Source organism: Triticum urartu, chromosome 3A, assembly GCF_056163025.1.
Source record: "Triticum urartu cultivar PI428250 chromosome 3A, HENAU_Tu73, whole genome shotgun sequence".
NCBI classification, from domain to species: domain Eukaryota; kingdom Viridiplantae; phylum Streptophyta; class Magnoliopsida; order Poales; family Poaceae; genus Triticum; species Triticum urartu.
The window spans coordinates 670009575-670029777 of NC_141875.1; the positions used below are offsets into that span (position 1 = coordinate 670009575).

Sequence of the window (20203 nt, forward strand, 5' to 3'; positions counted from 1 at the left end):
GAAACTAATCTTAAGTCAAAAAATAATGAGCCACCAGCAAGCACTCCTCATGTGAAGATGCACACTCGATATATGTTCTCGAATGAGTCCCTATAGGAGATCACTTCAGTAAATAACATAGGCATCTCCATGTTTCCACTCTTTTGAATGGTTGGAAATCCAAGGCCAAAAATGAACACCTTGCTAAAGATTGCGACGAGATCCAAAAGATGTGGCCTTCGGTTTCTGAGGTGGAATGGAACCTATTCAAGGAGCATGGAAAAACCCTTGAAGTCAAGGTGATGGAAAATGAAGTAGAATATGCAAGCACGAAAGGCAACACCATCGGAAGTCATGGTTACCTAGGGAAGAGGTTGAAGTGCGTCAAGCAAGATGTTGAGTTTGTTGCGGCGGCACACTAAACCCCTTCAAGCATTTCCAAAACCCGTGCCATAACGATTTCATTAGCGCCTGATACCATTAGGATGAGGAGAATAAGAAAGAGGTACTCTTGGACAAAACAACAACTAAATTCAAGGAACTCTTCGTATTAGCCCGCATATATTTCTCCGAGATAAAGAGCAAATCAAGGTATTCTGCCATCTGTAGTTATAGAAGGCTTTAAAATGTTGTCGGGTTCCCAAGCCTTCAGCAGTTATAGGCAATCGGTTTCATTAGTCTTTGCAGGGTGTTTCCAGCATCCCTCAATAGATTGTGGTGTTTGCTCCCCGATGTTGGCCTTCCTTTTTCCATCACTCACCACATCATCCACCTCCATGTTGTCCCCACTTCTCCTATTTCTCACACGAACCTCAAGAGGATGTTGATCCCCTTTTAAACCTTTCCTCTTTTGTCTCTGGAACTTACTGCACTGCTTCCCTTCTCCATTATTCTTTGGAACATTTTCATTCCCCCTTCCCACCCCGGTTCCCCGCATGCAGATCCTCTCCACCCAAAGCCCCTACACTTCTCCCTTTACCAGGCATATTCAAATCCGTTTTGTTCGAGCCCTTAACTTCCTCCGACCCTCCAGTATTTTGTATCTCACTCAGCTTTGTAACCCCAAAGGTCGGTTGTTTCCCACTCCCACTAGTTCCATCCTTCACCTCTCCTGCAGGCGACAGTGATTTAAGTGGGATAAGCACCTCCCGGTATGCTCCAACCTTCCCCTTATGGTCCCCAAGAGTCAGTGGTTTATTTTTCCTCCAAGCATCCTTGTTAGTATGCAAGTTTCTTTTGAATGAGCCAATGTTAAAACTCTGCTCCCTCCACTTCTTCCACCCAGAAGCTCATCCCTCACACAAATTTCCTTGGCCCGTGTCACTCTCCCTACGGGGTATAGAAGCTTTCATCCATGCTCTGTATTAGGGTTCCTCCCCTTTTTCTCAACTTGATGTTGCACTAATTATTTACATGGCCGAGCCTCCCACATGTGAAGCAAAGATCAAGCAGGAACTCATACTGAAACCTACACCAGAGGAACACATCAGTTTTATCATCACTCCCCCATTCCCCGTCCTCTTCATCCTCCTCTATCATGAAACCTCGCATAAGGGGCTCCTAGATATCTAGACGAACCTTAACTCTAAGGAATTTGCCAATTGCCACCTCGTTTACACCCACATACACTTCCAGAGTCTCCCCTATGAAACCTCTGACGACTTCGCTTGCATCCCGACACATCTTACCGAGGGTAGGTTGAAGATCCTCACGCACACCACACAGACACCCATTTGCAATTCATATTCAGCAAAGTTTTACTCGGGACAAAATCCTTCACCACTAAGAGTGCCTTACCTGATTTACATGGCCCATCCTCAAGTATTTTTCTCTTCCTTGTCGGCTGGTGAAACGTGAACAAGAAGATGTTCTCTCCCATGTCTTTGCAGTCCAAACCCCTCATAGAGCATCATACTCTAGCTAGAGCATTGGCTAGTGCCTCTGCGTGAGCCAGCTTATCTAACAGGATCTTTGATATGGCTTGTGGCTCCACAACACACACCTTTCCTCCCCCTCCCGGCCCCCTCCTCCTTCTCCTCCTTCCAGATGATCTTCCTCCCCTTGCTCTCCATCTCCAACAATTTTGGACTCTTCATCAATCCTTTTACCGACCCATGGTCCCCGAGCACCCTCCAATGAAACGCCAGACGAAACTAGGTTTGGTGTGGGTGGTGTATGATCGTGCGCCCTAGCACACACGAAATGATTATGGTGGAGGGAGGGATGGGTAACTAGATCTTGGCACAGCCCTTGATAGGATTTGATCTATGCGGCAGAAACCCTAAGACATGACGATCGCCTATCCTATCGCTAGAGTAACCAACCGTCACATGAGATACAGACTTGGGATGGAGCATTAGTTACCTGCTTCTATATTAGCAACACCTTCGCCTTGTACGTTCGTGCAGTACACTTCAACGTATTGGACCATTATAAAAACATTTTTTTTTAGACATACCATTAAAAAACCATGCCATAGAAAGAAAAAAACCTCACTCGAGCGCTCTGTTCCGCTCGTGACGAGTCGCCACGCGGCGGCCTGCAGCACCCTCCCAGGAAAAAGGACGAATAAAAAACCGGCTGCCCAAAAACCGGGGATGGGCCTGGCCCATGAGACACGCGCCTAGTTTGTTGACGCTACTGGGAGACAGCGCCTAGCCGACGAGAGACAGCCGACAGTCCCCACTCTCGAATCCCGCCGCCGCCGCCGTCGCCGTCGCCGCCAATGGAAGAGCTGCGCCGGCCGCCCGAGTTCGACCACATGTTCACGGACGAGGCGTGGGCCAACATGACCCAGGACACGCGGCGTCGGATCGTCGACATCTCGTGCCGGGTGGAAGAGGAGCCCACCGAAGAGGAGCGCCGCATCCACGATGAGCTCATCGTCGGCGGCGGCAGCATCAGCTACCCCCCCCCCCCCCCCGACCCCTCCCTCCTCCCCGATGGTAGGCGCACACCTCCTCTCTACTCGCTAGGGACCTCCTCCGAGAAACTCAATTCTTTTTTCATATAGTACTCCAGTAGTTACCCTAACCTACACTGAGCCCATGTTCCCAACACGCAACATTAAGCCCAGTGTGTTAATAAGCTGGCCTAGGTCCCGAATCCTTCACGACCACATCACCCCAGGTCCCAAACGATAGGGGGCACTAGAAATTTGACATTTTTTAACATTTACCTACTGTACATGGGTTCATTTTACATGTTTGTGATGTTTGTATCTGATAGTCTGATATGGGTACCAGCAAAGTATCTCATTTTTCATTGTTCACGGACGGACGGATGCAGATTTTGAGGGTCCAATTGAGTCACTTGGCCGTCCGTGGAGGATCTTCGTGGATCCAGATGCTGTTCGTGAGGTCTTGAAATCCGCAGAAGAATATCACTGGCAAATGGAGCGACGTGACAGGGAAGGGGTACTGCAAGGGCTGCATTACGCTGAAAGTGTTGGCTGTAGCACCTCTGGCACTGAGGATGTGCTGCTATTCGACCAGGTATGTGTATGCTGCTCGTTAGTTTAAGCAATGTCACTGTCGCATGCCTTGCACTCTCTCATGGATTGGTAACACTAGTGTCTTTTTGCCTACTGCCTGAAGCTTATTCAAGGCATTCTACTTTGATAGTGCACAGATTGGACTATGAATCCTATTCAGAAGCAAACAATACGAGTTGTAACTGCCCACAGATGCTTGTGTTGCCAACATCCTGCTTTCTTGTTTGTCTAATTCAAATGTCACCGCTGCTAAAATGCTGCTTATTGTCTATCTTCAAATATCTCACATTTATTTTGTCTCTGCAGTTGATGGGTGTGGTTGAAGAGCTCTCTGAGCGTGTAGCGACTATGGAGAAGAAACAGGTCTGTTTTCAAATGATGTACCATGTTCAAATGCCTTATGTATGTTACACTGAACCTTTGGATCTTAAAGATTAGGAAACAATAAGATGTTTGTCATCCTTCTAACTCATGATGAAATGGAATTTGCTCATATATGAAAAAGTTCTTACGTGTAGTTAACTTTTCAGGTAGACTGTAGTTTAAACAAGTTTACTATCTTCTTATGTGGAGGGTCAAACAGTTTTTAAATGTTGGAAACCCTTTACTAATTAGCTTCCTTTGGTGTTATGTTCCTGATATTTTGGCATAATTGAATGCAGGCTTGCTCCATCGACAAAGTCAAATACCTACGTGGAGAAAATGGCAGGTTACTGAAAAAAGTTGTTGAGCTGAATGGCACTGTGAAGAACCTGAATTCTCAAATAGACCCTTTACCTCTAGATGATTCAGTAAACCAGTTGATTAAACAGTGTTTGGGTTCCGACGTCATTTATCTTGTTGGTGGTCTAGATGACATGTTTTGTCCATCGTCACTAGGTTTCTCATGCTTTTCGCCCTCCCTGGACGTACTAATACCTATGAAACCAATGCCGGATGAAAGGTTTTTTAACTCTACTGTTGCCTTAGACAACAGAATATTTGTTCTGGGCGGTGCTGATCATCCGTATGGAAGCAGCATTGATGCAGGTGCTGATCATTTTTATGTTTACCTTCCCAAAATCTTTCTGGTTGCCGTTTCTGCCCTAATATGTGCTTTTAATCTTTATCATGAAGTTTGCTGTTATGACACAACCTCTGATGATTGGACCCTATGCCCACCAATGACCCGTGCAAAGGCAAACCTTGCCGGAGTTAGTTTGTGTGGGAAAATTTATGCATTTGGTGGTGGAGATGGTTCTGAATCTTTTCTTGATGTTGAGGTCTTCGATCCTGCATATGGGAAGTGGATAAAGAATCAGCCTATGCTGAAAAAGGTATAGCTACCTACATTTTTAACATATCATCCTTGATTCAGTTTACCGTTATTAAGTAATGGTTTGATTTGATCTTGGGTTTGCTGTATATGTTGCAGAGCAAGAAAATAAAATTACCAGTGATTTGATAGTACTCTACCCAGAAGAAGGAAATAATGTGGTGTTTTTCTTCAGAAAAAAATGTGGTTACTGATTAACTAGCTTGTTAGTTACTGGGTTTTCATTTGAGATAGTAAAAAATTTAGAATTGCTTCAAACTCTTAGCTATTAGTCTACATCGTTTATTTGCTTTCATTTTGCAAATTTCCTTATCGTTGACAACAGTCTTTACCATCTTTTTACTTTTTACAATGTACCTAAACCTCGCCTGAAACAAGGACAAGTCGTGGAGAGATATAATCTGCTCAAGGAAATGCATACTTTTATAGTGCTCTCAAAATGCCATCTTATTTTTCTACTTACTAGTTTGGTTTCTTACTTAGTTCTTTATAATGTTGTTCTGGGATATGATTTTGTACCTATGTAGGATGTGATGATTTCTTTTATCTGAATAACTTATCCCACTTGGTCCTCAGCGCTCTGCTCTAGCTGGTGTGGAAGTCAATGGTGCGATTTATGCGGTTGGTGGATATGTTGGTATTGAAACTTGGAGGTGATGTCCTTTTGCTGCCTGTATGTAGAGCTACTGTTACAAACTCATGTTGATTAATGACTTTGTGAATCCCATGCGAATCCTCTATTTAAAAAAGTGGATAAATAATTGGCTTAAAGTTAAAGTACTGTACACTGAATGACTAGTGTAAATCTGTAATCAACTGAATCGTTTCTTTAGACTTAAGCACTTAATCTACTGATTATCAGGGATACAATCAGACCGTAACCCATGAATCATTTCACAATGCTCATTAGACTATTTCCTATGGCTTTCATGGTGGTGAACTTGTTGTTGAAGTGAGAATAATACATGGACTTTTTTGGCTAACATTATGGTGTTGGTTGCCAGCTGCGCTGAGAGACTTGATCCTAGGGAACCTCACTGGAAAATGCTCCCAACGATGAGTACACAAAAATGCTTCCATACGCTGGCAGTTCTTGATGAGAAGATGTAAGTATGGAGCTAGCTCTTTCTTACAACTTAGGAGGATCCACCAAAACTTGCCTCCAAGCATTGTTGATGGTGTAGTCATGAGTTGCAGATACCTAACTTGTCTTGCCATTTGTTGCTTTCAGATACTCGATTGGTGGTTACAATCCTGAGGCTAGAGCAGGGGTGGCCACTGTTGAGCTGTACGACCCAAGGATGCCATCATGGGTGGCAGTCTAACCAATGAAGTATTCCAAGGCGTGCCATTCTTCAGCCGTGCTTGGTGGCTCGATATTCACATTCGGTGGCCTGGAAGATCCAGAACAGAACATCTTAGACGTGGTAGGTAGCTACACCAAGATCTATGCTTGCATCAGTAAATCTATCAAGCATCAGATTGCTAATGTCCAAATTGTATATAGTTATAGAACATACTACTCCCTCCGTAAAGAAATATAAGAGCATTTAGATCACTAAAGTAGTGATCTAAACACTCTTATATTTCTTTACAGAGGGAGTAGTAAACTTGTGGTTGCATTGCATGTATGTATGTGTGTCAGTGTGGAAACTCCTGATGTATGAACTTGTCTGTTCTTATTCTTATAATTTTGACTAACTAACAGTTGGAACCTTTATGTTGGATAAACTTGTCAGGTAGAGTGCTACAGTGAAGGGCGTGGTTGGGTGAATACAGCGCTCAAATCAATCGGCAGGAGAAGCCATTGTTCTGCCATTGTCTACTGACTTGGTTGCAGATGCTTTACAGTGGCCCAGCAAGTCTACTTGCTAGTAATGCATCAGAAAGTTTCCTATATGTACTGAAAACTGGAGTGAGCTCAATTTGGCAAAAGCCCTCTTTTTCTGTAAGGGAGGAAACTCTAGTCCCCCTAATCCAGTTTCAGATCCCAGTCCGAGCTCTTATCTTATCTGAAACAAAAGCAAGAAGACGGCAGCGCATGGTGAACACCAAAAGTATTTTGCTCTAGAATTTTCCCTAGCTTAGGGTTTTCTACCTAACAGTATCTTCCTATGATTACCTTGGTTATCCGAGAACCTTTTTCTCAAAGTAAAGAGCTAGGACAAGCTTGCAATATGGCTAAGGGAGATATTTGGAACACAGTTTAATTAAGCACTATATGAGGAATAAGTGTAATAGCGTCTCAGTTCTTGTATTTGATTGGCTTCTCTGATTTCATATCATAAGTGTCAAACACAAGTTCTTCTTCCTTCTCTCTCATTTCTACTTACAGAGATAAAACACACGAGTTACATTGAATTTGAATTGCGTCTGGCTTAAAAAAAACTTCTTTGCTGATTTCATAAGAGCGCCAAACATAATTCATTTATGAAAAACATTTCAATTATATGTCAGGTTTAATTTTTTTTATAATTTCAGAAATTCATAGACAGACTATTTTGGGCAAGTTTCACAAAGTTTGCCAGAACTGGCATTAGCACTATATGATCAGCAGACCAGAAATAAGTGCCCCTTCAAATACACGAATAAGTGACATTGACCATTCATATAACTTCTAATGAGCATCTACTAAATGATCAACCATGTAATCGTCAGTGTTACACCATCACCGAAAAAGTCAGGATCAACCGGTTTTAAACATTATTACAGCACTAATCAGCATCTACTTGTGCACACTTACACCAAGGCTAAAATAGCAAATAGGATATCATTCTCTCCGGCCTTCCATCTAAGAAAAAGATAACTCAGGCTACTCCAACACCGACAAAGGAACTGACTTTGAAAACTGGGCGCCACTGATCATTCTTCATAGTCGTCTACACTTAATATAGTTGACCACACAACTCGCACCGAGACCAACGCTCCATTGCTAAACCGATACGTCTGCTCCTCTTCGCCATGCTTGGACGCCACAAATGAAAGCGCGTCTTGGCCCTCCTCCATGAAGTCTATACGCAGCGTGTCGCCTAGATTCACGGCTGCAACGAACTTTTGAATGTGCTTCCCGCTGGATGGTATAAAACCAACTGTGTCACGGCAGTGCTCATCGATGAAGGAGTAGGAGCCTTGGGAAAGGACAGTGTTGCCACGCATGCGCACAAGAAAGCCATCTGCAGGCACCTCCACAAAATCCAGGTCTATAGTAGCCTCCATGCCTCTAGGAACAACACATGTTTCCAGTGTAATCTTGCCGTTGATATCATCGACATGGTTCAGTCTCCACGGGTCAAACTGTTCAGATGCTTTCAGGCAACCGGAGACAATAGTCAAGTCTTCAGCAGCCACCTTGGCCTTGGCCTTTATATCAATTTCGATCAAGCAGGATGCTGCGAGTATTCCTCTTGCAGGATTCCTCAGGCATAAATAGCCACCTTTCTAAAATGTAGGGAAGAGCAATGATAATCAGACTTAATATTGGATATATTCTCCATAAATAACATCAAGGATGTGTATGAAAGAAGGAAGGATTACATACTGGGTCAACTTCTTGTGCATTCTCTCTAGAGCAATGGAAAATGTAGTTGCGCGAGAAATCCAGGTGATCCCTTACTGCGATCACGCCATAGACGTCGATATTATTCGATTGTACCATATTCTCACGCAAAAACTTGACGAAACAGTAAGATTTCGTATACAGCTCGACCATAACATCGAGGAACTGTAGCATAGGGACAGGATTGTGTAGGCATCTGTCATCACCACCAAATTCACACGAAGCGTATCTCATCGGACCCGGCCGAGCTGAATAAATCAAGTAGTTTGGGTCATACTACCACTTGTATCATCATCATCAGATTGGAAAGGAAAGAAGAACGCTAGTACTGATTGGTAAAAAGATTTGCTTGTGCAACATAAAATTAGCTTACCTGGTGAGGGTCGGTGTAGGAGGTGTAGCTGGTGGTATCTAGTCCAGAGAAAAGCCTTTGATTTCTGTATATCCCTGGACAATGTTTGGTTCGGCGGCCGGGTGTCGACGGTCTGCGCCATCGGCGTCTTCATCATGGTCTTGCCGTCCTCATCGTCATCTGCGCATTCGTCGGCGTAATGCCGCCCTTGCAGCACCGCCTCCCAGTCCTCTCGCTCCGCCTCCCGCTGATGTCTGTCCGCGAAATCCAGTACCTCAGCGACGGCAGCGGCATCGGTGAAGACGCTGCAGGGCCCGGATCATTGCATAGCCTATACCATGCCAATGATTTTCCCTTCAAAGATAAAGAGAAAACTTTCTTCTTAGCTTCATCTCCGGGTAAACGTGCAAGCTTAAATAATCCACAAATTTCATCCACATATATCAAGTGCATATCAGGATGTTCGGTTCCGTCTCCTACATAAGGATTAGCTAGCAGTTGTTCTATCATACCCGAAGGAATTTCATAACCAATACTTTCAGTAGGTGCAGTAGGTTGAGGGGTAACTAATTGTGGTTCCAGTCGAGGTGAAGATAGCCCGAACAAAACATCAAAGGATTGTTCTCCATAGTAACATGTGACAACAAATTTCAGCACATAGTCATAATTTTTCCTTAGTGATTTCAACTTAACAAGAGCGCTTCACTCCCCGGCAATGGTGCCAGAAAAGAGCCTTGATGACCCACAAGTATAGGGGATCAATCGTAGTCCTTCCGATAAGTAAGAGTGTCGAACCAAACAAGGAGCAGAAGAAAATGACAAGTGGTTTTCAGCAAGGTAATGTCTGCAAGCACTGAAATTATAAGTTACGAGTAATTTGATAGCAAGATAATTTGTAATGAGCAAGTAATGGTAATGGTAAAAAGAATGCAGCAAGGTAGCCCAATCCTTTTGAGGCAAAGGACAGGCCAAAACGGTCTATTATGATAAGCAAAGTGTTCTTGAGGGTACACGGGAATTTCATCTAGTCACTTTCATCATGTTAGTTTGATTTGTGTTCACTACTTTGATAATTTGATATGTGGGTGGACTAGTGCTTAGGTGTTGTTCTTACTTGAACAAACCTCCTAGTTATGATTAACCCCCTCGCAAGCATGCGAAACTATGAGAAAAGTATTAAGAATAAATCTAACCATAGCATTAAACTTTTGGATCCAAATCAGTCCCTTACAGAATAGCGCGTAAACTAGGGTTTTAGTCTCGCAACCCATCATCTAATAACTACTCCACAATGCATTCCCTTAGGCCCAAGTGTGGTCAAGTGTCATGTAGGCGACGTTCACATGACACCACTAAGGGAATCACAACTACATACCATCAAAATATTGAACACATATCAAGTTCACATGATTACTTGCAACAAGATTTCTCGTATGACCTCAAGAAAAAAAGTAACTACTCACAAATGATAATCATGCTCATGATCAGAGGGGTATTAAATAGCATAATGGATCTAAACATATAATCTTCCACCGAATAAACCATATAGTAGTCAACTACAAGATGTAATCAACACTACTAGTCACCCACAAGTACCAATCTATAGTTCCGGTACAAAGATTGAACACAAGAGATGAACTAGGGTTTGAGAGGAGATGGTGTTGTTGACGATGTTGATGGAGATTGCCCTCCCCAAGATGGGAGAGTTGTTGGTGATGATGATGACGATGATTTCCTCCTCCGGGAGGGAAGTTCCCCCAGCGGAATCGCTCTGCCGGAGGGCAAAAGTGCTCCTGCCCAAGTTCCGCCTCGAGACAGTGGTGCTTCGTCCCGAAAGTCCTCCCCTGATTTTTTTTCTAGGTCAAAATGACTTATATACTAGAAGATGGGCACCGAAGGTGGGCCGAGGAGGGCACAACCCACCAGGGCGCGCCTGGGCTCCTTGGCACGCCCAGGTGGGTTGTGCCCACCTGGTGGGCCCCCTCTGCTACTTATTTGCTCCAATAATTATTATTTATTCCATAAAAATTCCTCGTGAACTTTCGGCTCATTTGGAGTTGTGTAGAATAGGTAGCCCGACGTAGCCTTTTCAGGTCCAGAATTCCAGCTGTCGGTATTCTCCCTCTTTGTGTGTACCTAGCATATTATGAGAGAAAATGCATTAGAATTACTCGAAAAAGCATTATTATGCATAAAAACATAATAAATAACAATAGGAAAACATGATACAAAATGGACGTATCATCCTCTTCATCGGATTTGTCAACAGGAGGAGGTGCTTCCGCTGGAACATGTTCAGTTGATATATCATTATCTGCACCAACTATTGCGGAAACCTCTTTCTCTATTTTAGTAGCTCTTACATCAAACTGTCCAACTATTTCAGATCTAGTTGCAACAGATTGTGCTACTGTTTCAGTTCCATTTGCAGCAACCGCCCTTCTTCTGACTTCCATCTTAGGAGGTATAGAAACTTATGTTGCACCAAAGTATGTCTCCAACTTAGTTGGACTTGCAGCAACATATCCCTCTGTTTCATGAGCAGAGGATGCACTAACTTGAGATTTTTCAGCAGCACTTACCATCTCATCAACCACTTTAGTGTCAACAACTTTCACACTAATAAGTGGTAATTTTGTCCCTTTGTGCCTAGAGTAAGTTTCTTTTACATTTACTGACAACAAACCTGCATATATGTCAAACTGCTCATCACCTACACATATGTCAAACTGCTCATCACTAAGAGATAGCATGGTTTGGTCTTGATGCATTTCTGTATTACGAACAAAGTGCTCCTGCTGAATTGGCATGTTCATTTCTTCAACAAAAACATCAGCATAACCACCATCTTTTAATCCAATGTCCATCCTCTTCACCGAATCATCATCAGACAGGAACATAAGATCATCACTGTCTTTTTTTCTGGAAGTAACCAATGTAATTTGTAGCTATAAGAACCTCTGAAGTGACCTCTATCCACTTGATGAATATCTTCTGCATAGTTACATAATTCTCCAAACAACAAATTATCCCTTGGAATGAACATCTCTGCCACCAATTCCCCAATGTAATCCAACTTTCCATCCACTCACTACTAGGGAAAACCTTATACACAGAAGTTTATCAGTAGCGCGGTCTAAAAACGGGCGCTACTGCTAATTAGTAGCAGCGTGGGGTATAAAAACCGCGCTACTAATAAGCTGATAGTAGTAACGAGTGGTATAAACCCGCGCTACTACTAAATGATCTTCATCATACCCCTGAAAGAGGTCATAGTAGTAGCGAGGGGTATAAAACCCGCGCTACTACTAAGTAGGTAGCTATAGCGCAGGTAAGAACCCCACGCTATTACTAACCGTGTCCACTGCTGCACCATCCACCCCGGCCCAATCCACTCCCACCCCACCACTCTCTCTATCTCAGGAACTCCGCACAATCTCCTCGGTCCACCCCACCCCGGCTCCTCTCCCCACGATCTCCTCGCCGCCGCCCCCACCCACGCCGGCCGATTCCGGCGAGCACCGGCCGCGTGCAACACCCCACCTCCTCCTCCCCCCCTCCCTTCCCCTTCCTCCTCTGCCCGCCCCTTCTCTCTCCTTCCTCCCGGCGGCCGGCGATGGGCGCGGACGAGGAGGAGCACCAGTCCCCTGCGTGGAAGCGCGAGCACGAGGAGGGGGAGGAGCCCGCGGCCGCCGACGAGAAGTGCCCGCGCACGGCGGACAAGTCAGAGGGCGTTTACCAGGAGAGGCCGCCCCGAAGCCTCTCTCCTCCAGAGACCCTCGCCGCCCATCTCCACCGGAGCACCGGCGAGAAACCGTCCTCCTCCCGGTAAGGAAGCCCTTATCTTTCCTCGGATTTCCCTTCGTTTCCTCGCTTACATATGACCTCCCGCATGAAGAACCGAGCCGGATCGAGTCCGGTCTGGCTGGCCAGCCCGGATCTCCCCCGTCCGAGGCCGGTCTCGCCCCCCGCCGGTAGCGCGCGTAGGCACTAGGTAGGCAGGGCCGTCACCATGGCGCTCCATCGGGCGCCCATGTATTCCGCCACGGAACTCTAGGGATTTGGGGGTCGATTCAGGGACCAAATCGGGGGATCACTGGAGGCTCAGGGGCGATGCAGATCGATGATGCATTAGTGCCTCAGGTCTAAGCTGCATGATTGGGCTGCAGGTGTTGTTCCTGATCGCTCCATCATGCTACATACATACATTGTGCAATTCGTTGCCGGATCGGTGATACCCAACGGCTTCATTTTTGGCTCTACTCTGGCCAATGTTTCGGTCTCCGTCCGGCTATCTGCCAGCTTGGAGTTGTCATCAGTTTATTTGTGCACTTCATCAATTTATACACAAACATGCTGTACCGAGATAGCTTAAATTTGCTACCTATGTTCAGATGCGTGCTTGCCTGTTTCTGTAGACCTATGTGCTAGACTCTTAACACATGAATGACGAGTATTGAATGCGAAGCTTCATTCAGTCTCACAGTGTCATAGGTTTTCGACAATCCGGCAACTTCTTTGTGCTAGTGCGTCATGCTTACATGACAAAGGAGTTGATGTTTAATTTTTATAGATCTGGCTACTACTATATGCAAATAGGGAAAATGTGAATTAAAGTTTCTTTATTTATCCCAGTATTACTCTACGTAATTAGTTATGCTTATATATTATGGGATTATAAGTCAAGACATCTAAAGAAAATGAATATCATTTTTGCTCCTTAGCTGCAGGGAAAAGAAACATGTGTAGATGTTGAGGTAGTCATATCCAGTGAACCCAGGTAATAAGTGAAGATGAATATTACATGTGTATATTACTTTTTCCTCTGTCGTTAGATTATGTTCAGAATATTTCTGATATTTTTTGGAATGCTAGGACCATCACATATAAAAAAGAACTTTAAATCACAAAAATGTTGATTTCTTTTATTAAAGATCTCGAGGGTGAGACAGTTTTCAGCAGATTCAGAGGAATAGCTTAAGTACCATACAGAGGATGACACAAATGGTAATGAACACATCATGGATCTTGCATTAATTTTCTTATTCTAGCAGTACAATTTATGCAGGGAAGTCATTCATTTGTGATGCCATGGAAGTATCGTTTGAAGTTTCCTTGATGTTAAGACTTTTTTTTCAACATCTATGAGGTGGCAAGCAAAGTTATGGTAACTGCAGTTCATATCAGGTATAATGTGAAATGTAGGTCCATCATCTCATCATCCTTTATGCCCTTTCTTTCCCTAATATTTTACAGCAAACCAACGGATCAGCTAACCACAAGCTTAGTATGTGGTATACTGCATAAATATCTAGCTTGGTAGAAAGCATGGTCAGTAGAGCGTTTTTTAACCATGCACTAGCAGTGCCCACTCCATGCTACTGTTATGTACACAGACGAGAAGTTTGTTTGAGAAAGAGTATGCTTGTTGCCTTTCATCTAATATCATATGTTTCTGTTTCCTATGTGAAACTGATGGTTCACGTCTCTAACTTCTACTGCTTTATAGTTTTGCACAATAAGTTTTCACTTTCTCGACTGGGTGCAGGGTGACCGACGAGGACTACTGCGGCCCTATGGGAGTCCTGTTCTTCAACTACTCGGGGGCAGACTTCACCGTGAAGCCTCGCGACCGCGTCATACAGATTATCGTCCAGGTGATTGCGACGCAGGAGGTCCCTGGGGTGGAGGACCTCGACGCCACCGTCCGGAGGTCACCGAGGTGGAGGACGACGCCACCGTCTGGAGTTCCTCAAGGTGGAGGACCTCGACTCTTTGTACATACATCTAGAGAAGTGGTCTGGTTAGGTTGGTGGTGAAACACTAGGGAAGGTACCAACCTTTTGATGATGGTTGTGTGCGTCCTCGTGATCTCTTCGTGTTGAGATGTTCAATGTTGCATCCATGAACACTGCAAGTGTTAAGATGGTTCTGTGAAATTTATTTTGCATTGGATGTGTCTCTGATCTCCATTCATGAATACTGCATCTATTTTTATTTTTTTTTCAATTCCTATTTTGTTACTAGTAGCGTTGGGAAAAAAGTGCCCTACTAGTATTTAGGATACTAGTAACGCTGGTATTATAGGCATGCTACTACTACTTCATTAGTAGTAGCGCGGGTCTGTAATAGCAGTAGCGTGGGTGGCACACGCTACTACTAACAAAGTTAGTAGTAGCGCGGGTTTCACCCATGCTACTACTAACTATTAGCTGTAGCGCCTTATTAGTAGCATGGGTACCCGCGCTACTGATACACCTAAAACCCGCGCTGCTGCTAGCCTTTTCCCTAGTAGTGACTTGCTGAAATGATCCATAGTAATGAAACCTGACAAAGAAGTTGTCCAATGGATCGGGACCAGGAGAACCTACAAATTCAGAAAGGAAGAACTGACGTTCAGAAAACAAATAAAGTTGAATCTTTAGCTCTGACCATACAAAATTCAGACAGGAAGAACTAACATTCAGTTAAGCATGGCAGATCATTTACTCTGAACTGAAAGTATGTACAGTGCAACTTCAGTTCTTTCAGGCAAAATATGTCCACTTTTCACCTAAACCAAACAGGAAAATCCTCTACAATAAATTCAGACAAATATGTGCACTGAAAGTCCATTCAGCCTCATTTACTCTGTAGGAGAAAGTGCAATTTTTCCTACACCAAATTATCTTGAAAGGTTGCTCCTTTTCCTACCAGTTCTCCTTGCATTCAAAGTTCAGTCAGCCCCACTTTTTTTCTAAACTATCATTAGAACAGGACAACTAACATAGAACGCAGTTGACATAACAGGGCATCATCCAAAAAGCTACATCTACCCTATAATCGTAGCACTAAAACATCCAATTCCCCTCATATGAACCCATGCCTCTACAGCACACGCGATTCCGCCGGCGCTCACGATTCTGTCGGCGAACGACACCTGAACCCAAACAGAGGAGCAGTAGAGATGGAGTGAGATGCACATGGACACATGGTTTGGTTCTGCCCGCTACAGATGAGCGACAGGCGATGGAGGCGACAGCAGACGGCGCCTGCGATTGCCAAGCCCTAGCGAACGAAAGAGGGGAGGCGATTCTTCTGGAGGCGGAGCTCTGACGAAGAAAAACGGAAGGTGATGATAGAAAAAGGAAGAAAGAAGGCAGCCATCTGACTAATGGGACCCACACTATCCTACTTAGCTTTCTCTGCCCAGTCAGCGCCTGATCAGAATCATGGGGGGGGGGGCAAAAACCGCTCCAGATTACAAAGAAACAACTCAAGGGGGTTATTAACCTGGTTTGAGTAATTTCAGGGTGTTATTTGTCCTGGTTTTGAGTTCAGGGGGTATTTATCCCAAAGAGTGGATTTGAGGGTGATTTGTATAGTTGTTTCAAGTATAAATACCTGCAGAGGCTATGGGCCTCTGCTTGGGCTGGGCCCAAGGCCGTCACACTCGCCGCCATGGCCCAGAGCTGGCCCTATATGTAGTTTGCACAAGGGCCTCTAGAAGGCAAGGGTCTGCCCTAATGGACAGATTCTTCTCTTGCACACTACATCACTTTTTGCGGTTCCGACACTTTTGTAGCTCTTTTCTTGGATACTTTCGGTTTCTGAGCTAGAACTGCTCTCATTGAAGCTTTTCCTGTATTTCTTGCACCCCATGTCCTCACTGTCTGAGCTTTGGTCGGATGATTTGTAACACAATTTAATCTTCTTGTTCTTCTTAGCATATTTTTTATCATTTTTCGAGCTATCACCAATCGTCGTTTTCTTAATCTTCTTTGTTCTGCGTTCAGGCTCACATTCATAGCTTGATCTGGCTTTCTAATTTTCCGCTTCCTTTTTGCGAGTGCTTGTTCACTTTCAGAACTTGGCTCCACTATGCTGTTTTTCTTTCTAATCTTTGGATTCAAATCTTTAGTCTCGGATAAACACTTTGCTTTCTTTCGATGCGTCCTCATTCTAGCTCTTTGCTCCACTAGTTTGCTTCCTGTCGGGGATATACCCCGCGGTATGACCTGACTGGAGATATGACCTGGCTGGGACTTTGTTTCATTGGTGACCCGGCAGACTATAAGCCGGTGGGAACAGTTAAGCATTGTAAGCCGGCAGACACAGTCATGTAACCCGGTAGACACAGTCATGTAACCCGGCAGACACAGTCATATAACCTGACAGATACAGTCATATAAGCCGGACAGTTAAGCCGGCAGATGTTAAGCCAGATGGTAAGCCAGATGATAAGTCAGATCGTAAGCCAGACCGTACGTTAGATTGTAAGCCAGACTGTAAGAAGCCCAAGACGTTAAGAAGCCCATGGTGAGAAGCCCATGGTAAGACGTCAAAATAAGGTGAAGTCTTAAGTCCGAGTTGGACTCTACATGTAACCCGCCCCTTCAGCTTATATAAGGAGGGGCGGGGCACCCCAAGAAGAGGAGGAAACAATCTCTAGGGTTAGACATAACACGGAGAGCTGGCTTACGGCAACTCCTCTCATGAGCATAATGAGACCTATCCACAAACAGCATGTAGCGTTGTTACCGGATGATGTTTCCCGGGGCCCGAAGCTGTCTAAATCTTTGTCTTGCATGTTGTGTCTCTCGATTCCGATCAACCCCTTCAAGCTACCGCATAGATGCATTGGCCTCACGACTAAGTCCTCACACTAGGACATCTGCCGTGACAATTCCACGACAGTTGGTGCCCACCGTGGGGCTCGCGCACGGTCGTGTTGAGTTCTTGGAGGGATCTCTCCGAGGGATCGAGAAGCTTGCAATTTTCTGGAGGAAGAATATCCGGATCGAACGGATCTACATCAGCTTGAAGATCGTCAATCCAAGTTTATAATCTGTGATTTCTAAAAGTTTAAGAGGTTTTAGGGTTACACAGCGGATTACAAATCGAGCCGCCGCCATCGCCGAGAGCGACTTAAAATTCTTCTTTACAAAACTACCATGGCAAGGAAAATAGATGAGATTCCAAATTGAGCCGGACTCGGACTCGCTGGTCGCGCCTCTGCCATCGAGCCGCCAAGGATACTGCCGGCCTTCGACCCAGAAGCAGATTCTCCCGGGCTCAGACTCCTCTGTTGACCGCTCTATTGACCTGAACAACAGCGATAGGGACTCCCCTGCCGCGCGGACCTGAACAGCAGCGATGGGTTATCCACTACCACCACGGCTGGGTCAAACCTGTCTAGGTCGACCTGCCAATCCTCCACCGCTACGGCTCTGCCACGGCCGATGCGCCGTTCCGTCGCCGCGGTCTCAAACCTCCACCTCGGCCGCGACCGCGCTAAGGCGCCTTGGCCTCCGCCACCGAGCTGGTCCGTTTCGAGCTGCCGCCTACCTCTTTCGCCATGGATCGCCGCCGCTGCTAAGACTCTGCCACGTCAGCCTCACATCACTGGCTCACCTCGCGCTGGCCTGCTTGCCTTCAAGACCGCGCCCCCAACACTGAGCCTGCCTACCTCTGCTTGCTCTGAACCGTCCCCGCGCTTGACCTCCCGTGCCCTGAGCCGCCCGTTTGCTGCTGCCGCGAGATGCCCCGGTTTCCACCTCGTGCTGTTGTTGAAACACCGGTGCGCCCTTGCGTTTTCTTAAACCGCCCCTGCTGGTCTCTGCTCTTCCGAACAGCCGGCCGTCGAGCCGTTTCCACCGTCGCTGAGACCTGCCTCGCCAACAAGAAGTCACAACGGCCGCCTACCGTCATCGAGGCCTCAAAACGACTCCGTTGGTCTCCGTTTTCAGCCACGGTTTCAACCCGCCTTGCTCCACACGAGCCGCCATGGCCTCGAAGCTGGCCACTGCAGTCAACGGCCGGATCTCGCATATTAATCCTTGCAGTGAGCCGCCGTTGGCCGGTCTGCCGCCTCTGCTGCTAGCCTTCTGCCGCCGTGTTTTTGCCTCGACGCGGATATTTACTGTCGCTGCTCCAAGCCGTACTTGTTGAATCGCCTGGGTCCTCCGCCTCTGGGCGCCTCCTCCGGCGCGCCTCGCTGGAGAGCCTCGACAGCGATCTCTCGGCCGGCCTCGATCCGCCCAGCAGATTCGTTTCAATTTTTGAGGAGTTTGGTGGTTCAAATGTTATATCAGCCGCCCGTTGACTTACCATGATCCGCCGCCTGTGGCCTCGATCGAATCGCCAGCAAGCTGCTGCTCTGGCACCACCGTAAATCGCCGCCCCCGAGGCCGTTTCCATTGAGCTGCGCTGCTGCCCCGATGTATTGCACCCGCCGGCTCCGCCGTGAACCGCCCACGCCGGCCGCCCGCAGATTTCTCGCGCCGCGGCAACTTTGCCCCCGCGAGCCCTCATTGGCTTGAGCCGCCGTCGCCTCCATGGTTTGCCTTGCCTCGCCCTGCATGGATTCGTTCCGACTTGTGATCTGCCTGCGTCAACACGCCGCTCACATCTGCCCGCGCGTGGCCTCTAGGCCATCGGCCGCTACGGCCGTCATTGCAAGCCGGTGTCACTTCGGCGCTGCTTCCAAGTTGTCGCTCCAAGGACCGTTTCTACCGCTCCGTCCCAACCCGTCGATTTCGTCGTTGCCGGTTCGCGCCCATCTCCGCACCGGGTCTCTGGGCGCTGGGTTTCATCATCCGCCCAGCTTGCCTGCGCTGTCGCCGTCCCTCGAGCCGGCCACTACCGGTTTACCTCGCTGCCGCATCACATCTCTACCGAGTCACCTTACTGCCCCCGCGGCCTGCTGAGTCACCGGCCCTATTTTCGCCGTGGCCACTCTGAGCCGCCGGCCCAGCTGAGTCGCCGCTCCTGAGCCGGCCTACCGCTCCTCCTTTGCTGCGCCATAGCTCGTCTCCGCTCCATCTCCGCCTCCCACGGTTTCTGAGCGCTCCACAGCTCCGCAGGCCTCGGCCTCGAGCCACCGTCATAGGGTCGTCCTGGTTTCCGGGTCGCCACTCTGCTGGAGGATATCCAAATCGACGCTGCCGCCTTGCTCCGTCTCCGCAGAGCCGCCGGTCGTTGTGATCACTTCTGTGGCCAGTTCTGCCCTTCGCCTCTGTCGCGCGTGGCCGTAGCCTTGTGCTGAGCCGCCTTCGAGGTCCGGCTGCTCTGTTCCTCCACACCAAGGCCGCTGCTGGCTTGCCTCACGCCGGAGATGCCGGAGAGCCGGCCTGATGCCATCTCCGTGTGACTCGCCACTGCGAGCCGCCGCTGGAGAGCCGCCTCGCGCCTCCGCCAATTGCCATCCCCATGGCTGAATGCCAAGTCATGGTCGAGCCACCCCATGGGTCCAGCACCTCACCGGTGGTCTCATCTCGCCTTGTCGAGTCGCCACGGTTCTTCCTCTTTGCCTGGCCATCTTGAAAATCGCCTTGACCAGCGCCTTTAAGCCACCGCCGCCTTGGGCTGACTCTCCCGCCTTGGAGCTGCTTCGCCTCCCAAGACGCCAGTCTGCACCACCAACGAGCCGTACTGAGCCGCCTCCGAGGAATGCTGCTAGCGTCTGAGTCGTTGCTTCCATCTCGCCAAGACGTCGGGATTCGGTTGAGAGTAGTAGCAAACCAGGAA

At 46.9% G+C, this 20203-nt stretch overlaps 2 protein-coding genes and 2 long non-coding RNA genes across 4 annotated transcripts; 3 read left to right on the top strand and 1 right to left on the bottom strand.

The window, feature by feature from the left end:
- The first annotated feature begins 2704 nt into the window (after window positions 1-2704).
- On the top strand, window positions 2705-5444 carry LOC147981340 (uncharacterized). The gene is made up of 6 exons (XM_087515938.1): window positions 2705-2924; window positions 3268-3473; window positions 3779-3835; window positions 4135-4501; window positions 4589-4788; window positions 5364-5444. The coding sequence occupies exons 1-6, from the start codon at window positions 2705-2707 to the stop codon at window positions 5442-5444; spliced, it is 1131 nt and encodes a 376-aa protein (XP_087372064.1).
- A 113-nt stretch (window positions 5445-5557) lies between these two features.
- LOC147981341 (uncharacterized) lies at window positions 5558-7174 on the top strand. The gene is made up of 3 exons (XR_015598913.1): window positions 5558-5893; window positions 6019-6214; window positions 6527-7174. It is a non-coding gene; the product is annotated as an uncharacterized LOC147981341 (long non-coding RNA).
- A 168-nt stretch (window positions 7175-7342) lies between these two features.
- LOC147981342 (uncharacterized) lies at window positions 7343-12071 on the bottom strand. The gene is made up of 5 exons (XM_087515939.1): window positions 12052-12071; window positions 11278-11617; window positions 8717-9008; window positions 8326-8591; window positions 7343-8225 (listed from the first exon to the last, which is right to left on the bottom strand). The coding sequence occupies exons 1-5, from the start codon at window positions 12069-12071 to the stop codon at window positions 7650-7652; spliced, it is 1494 nt and encodes a 497-aa protein (XP_087372065.1). The 3' UTR covers window positions 7343-7649.
- A 403-nt stretch (window positions 12072-12474) lies between these two features.
- On the top strand, window positions 12475-14667 carry LOC147981343 (uncharacterized). Its single transcript, XR_015599900.1, has 3 exons — window positions 12475-13475; window positions 13764-13882; window positions 14244-14667. It is a non-coding gene; the product is annotated as an uncharacterized LOC147981343 (long non-coding RNA).
- The last annotated feature ends 5536 nt before the right edge of the window (window positions 14668-20203 follow it).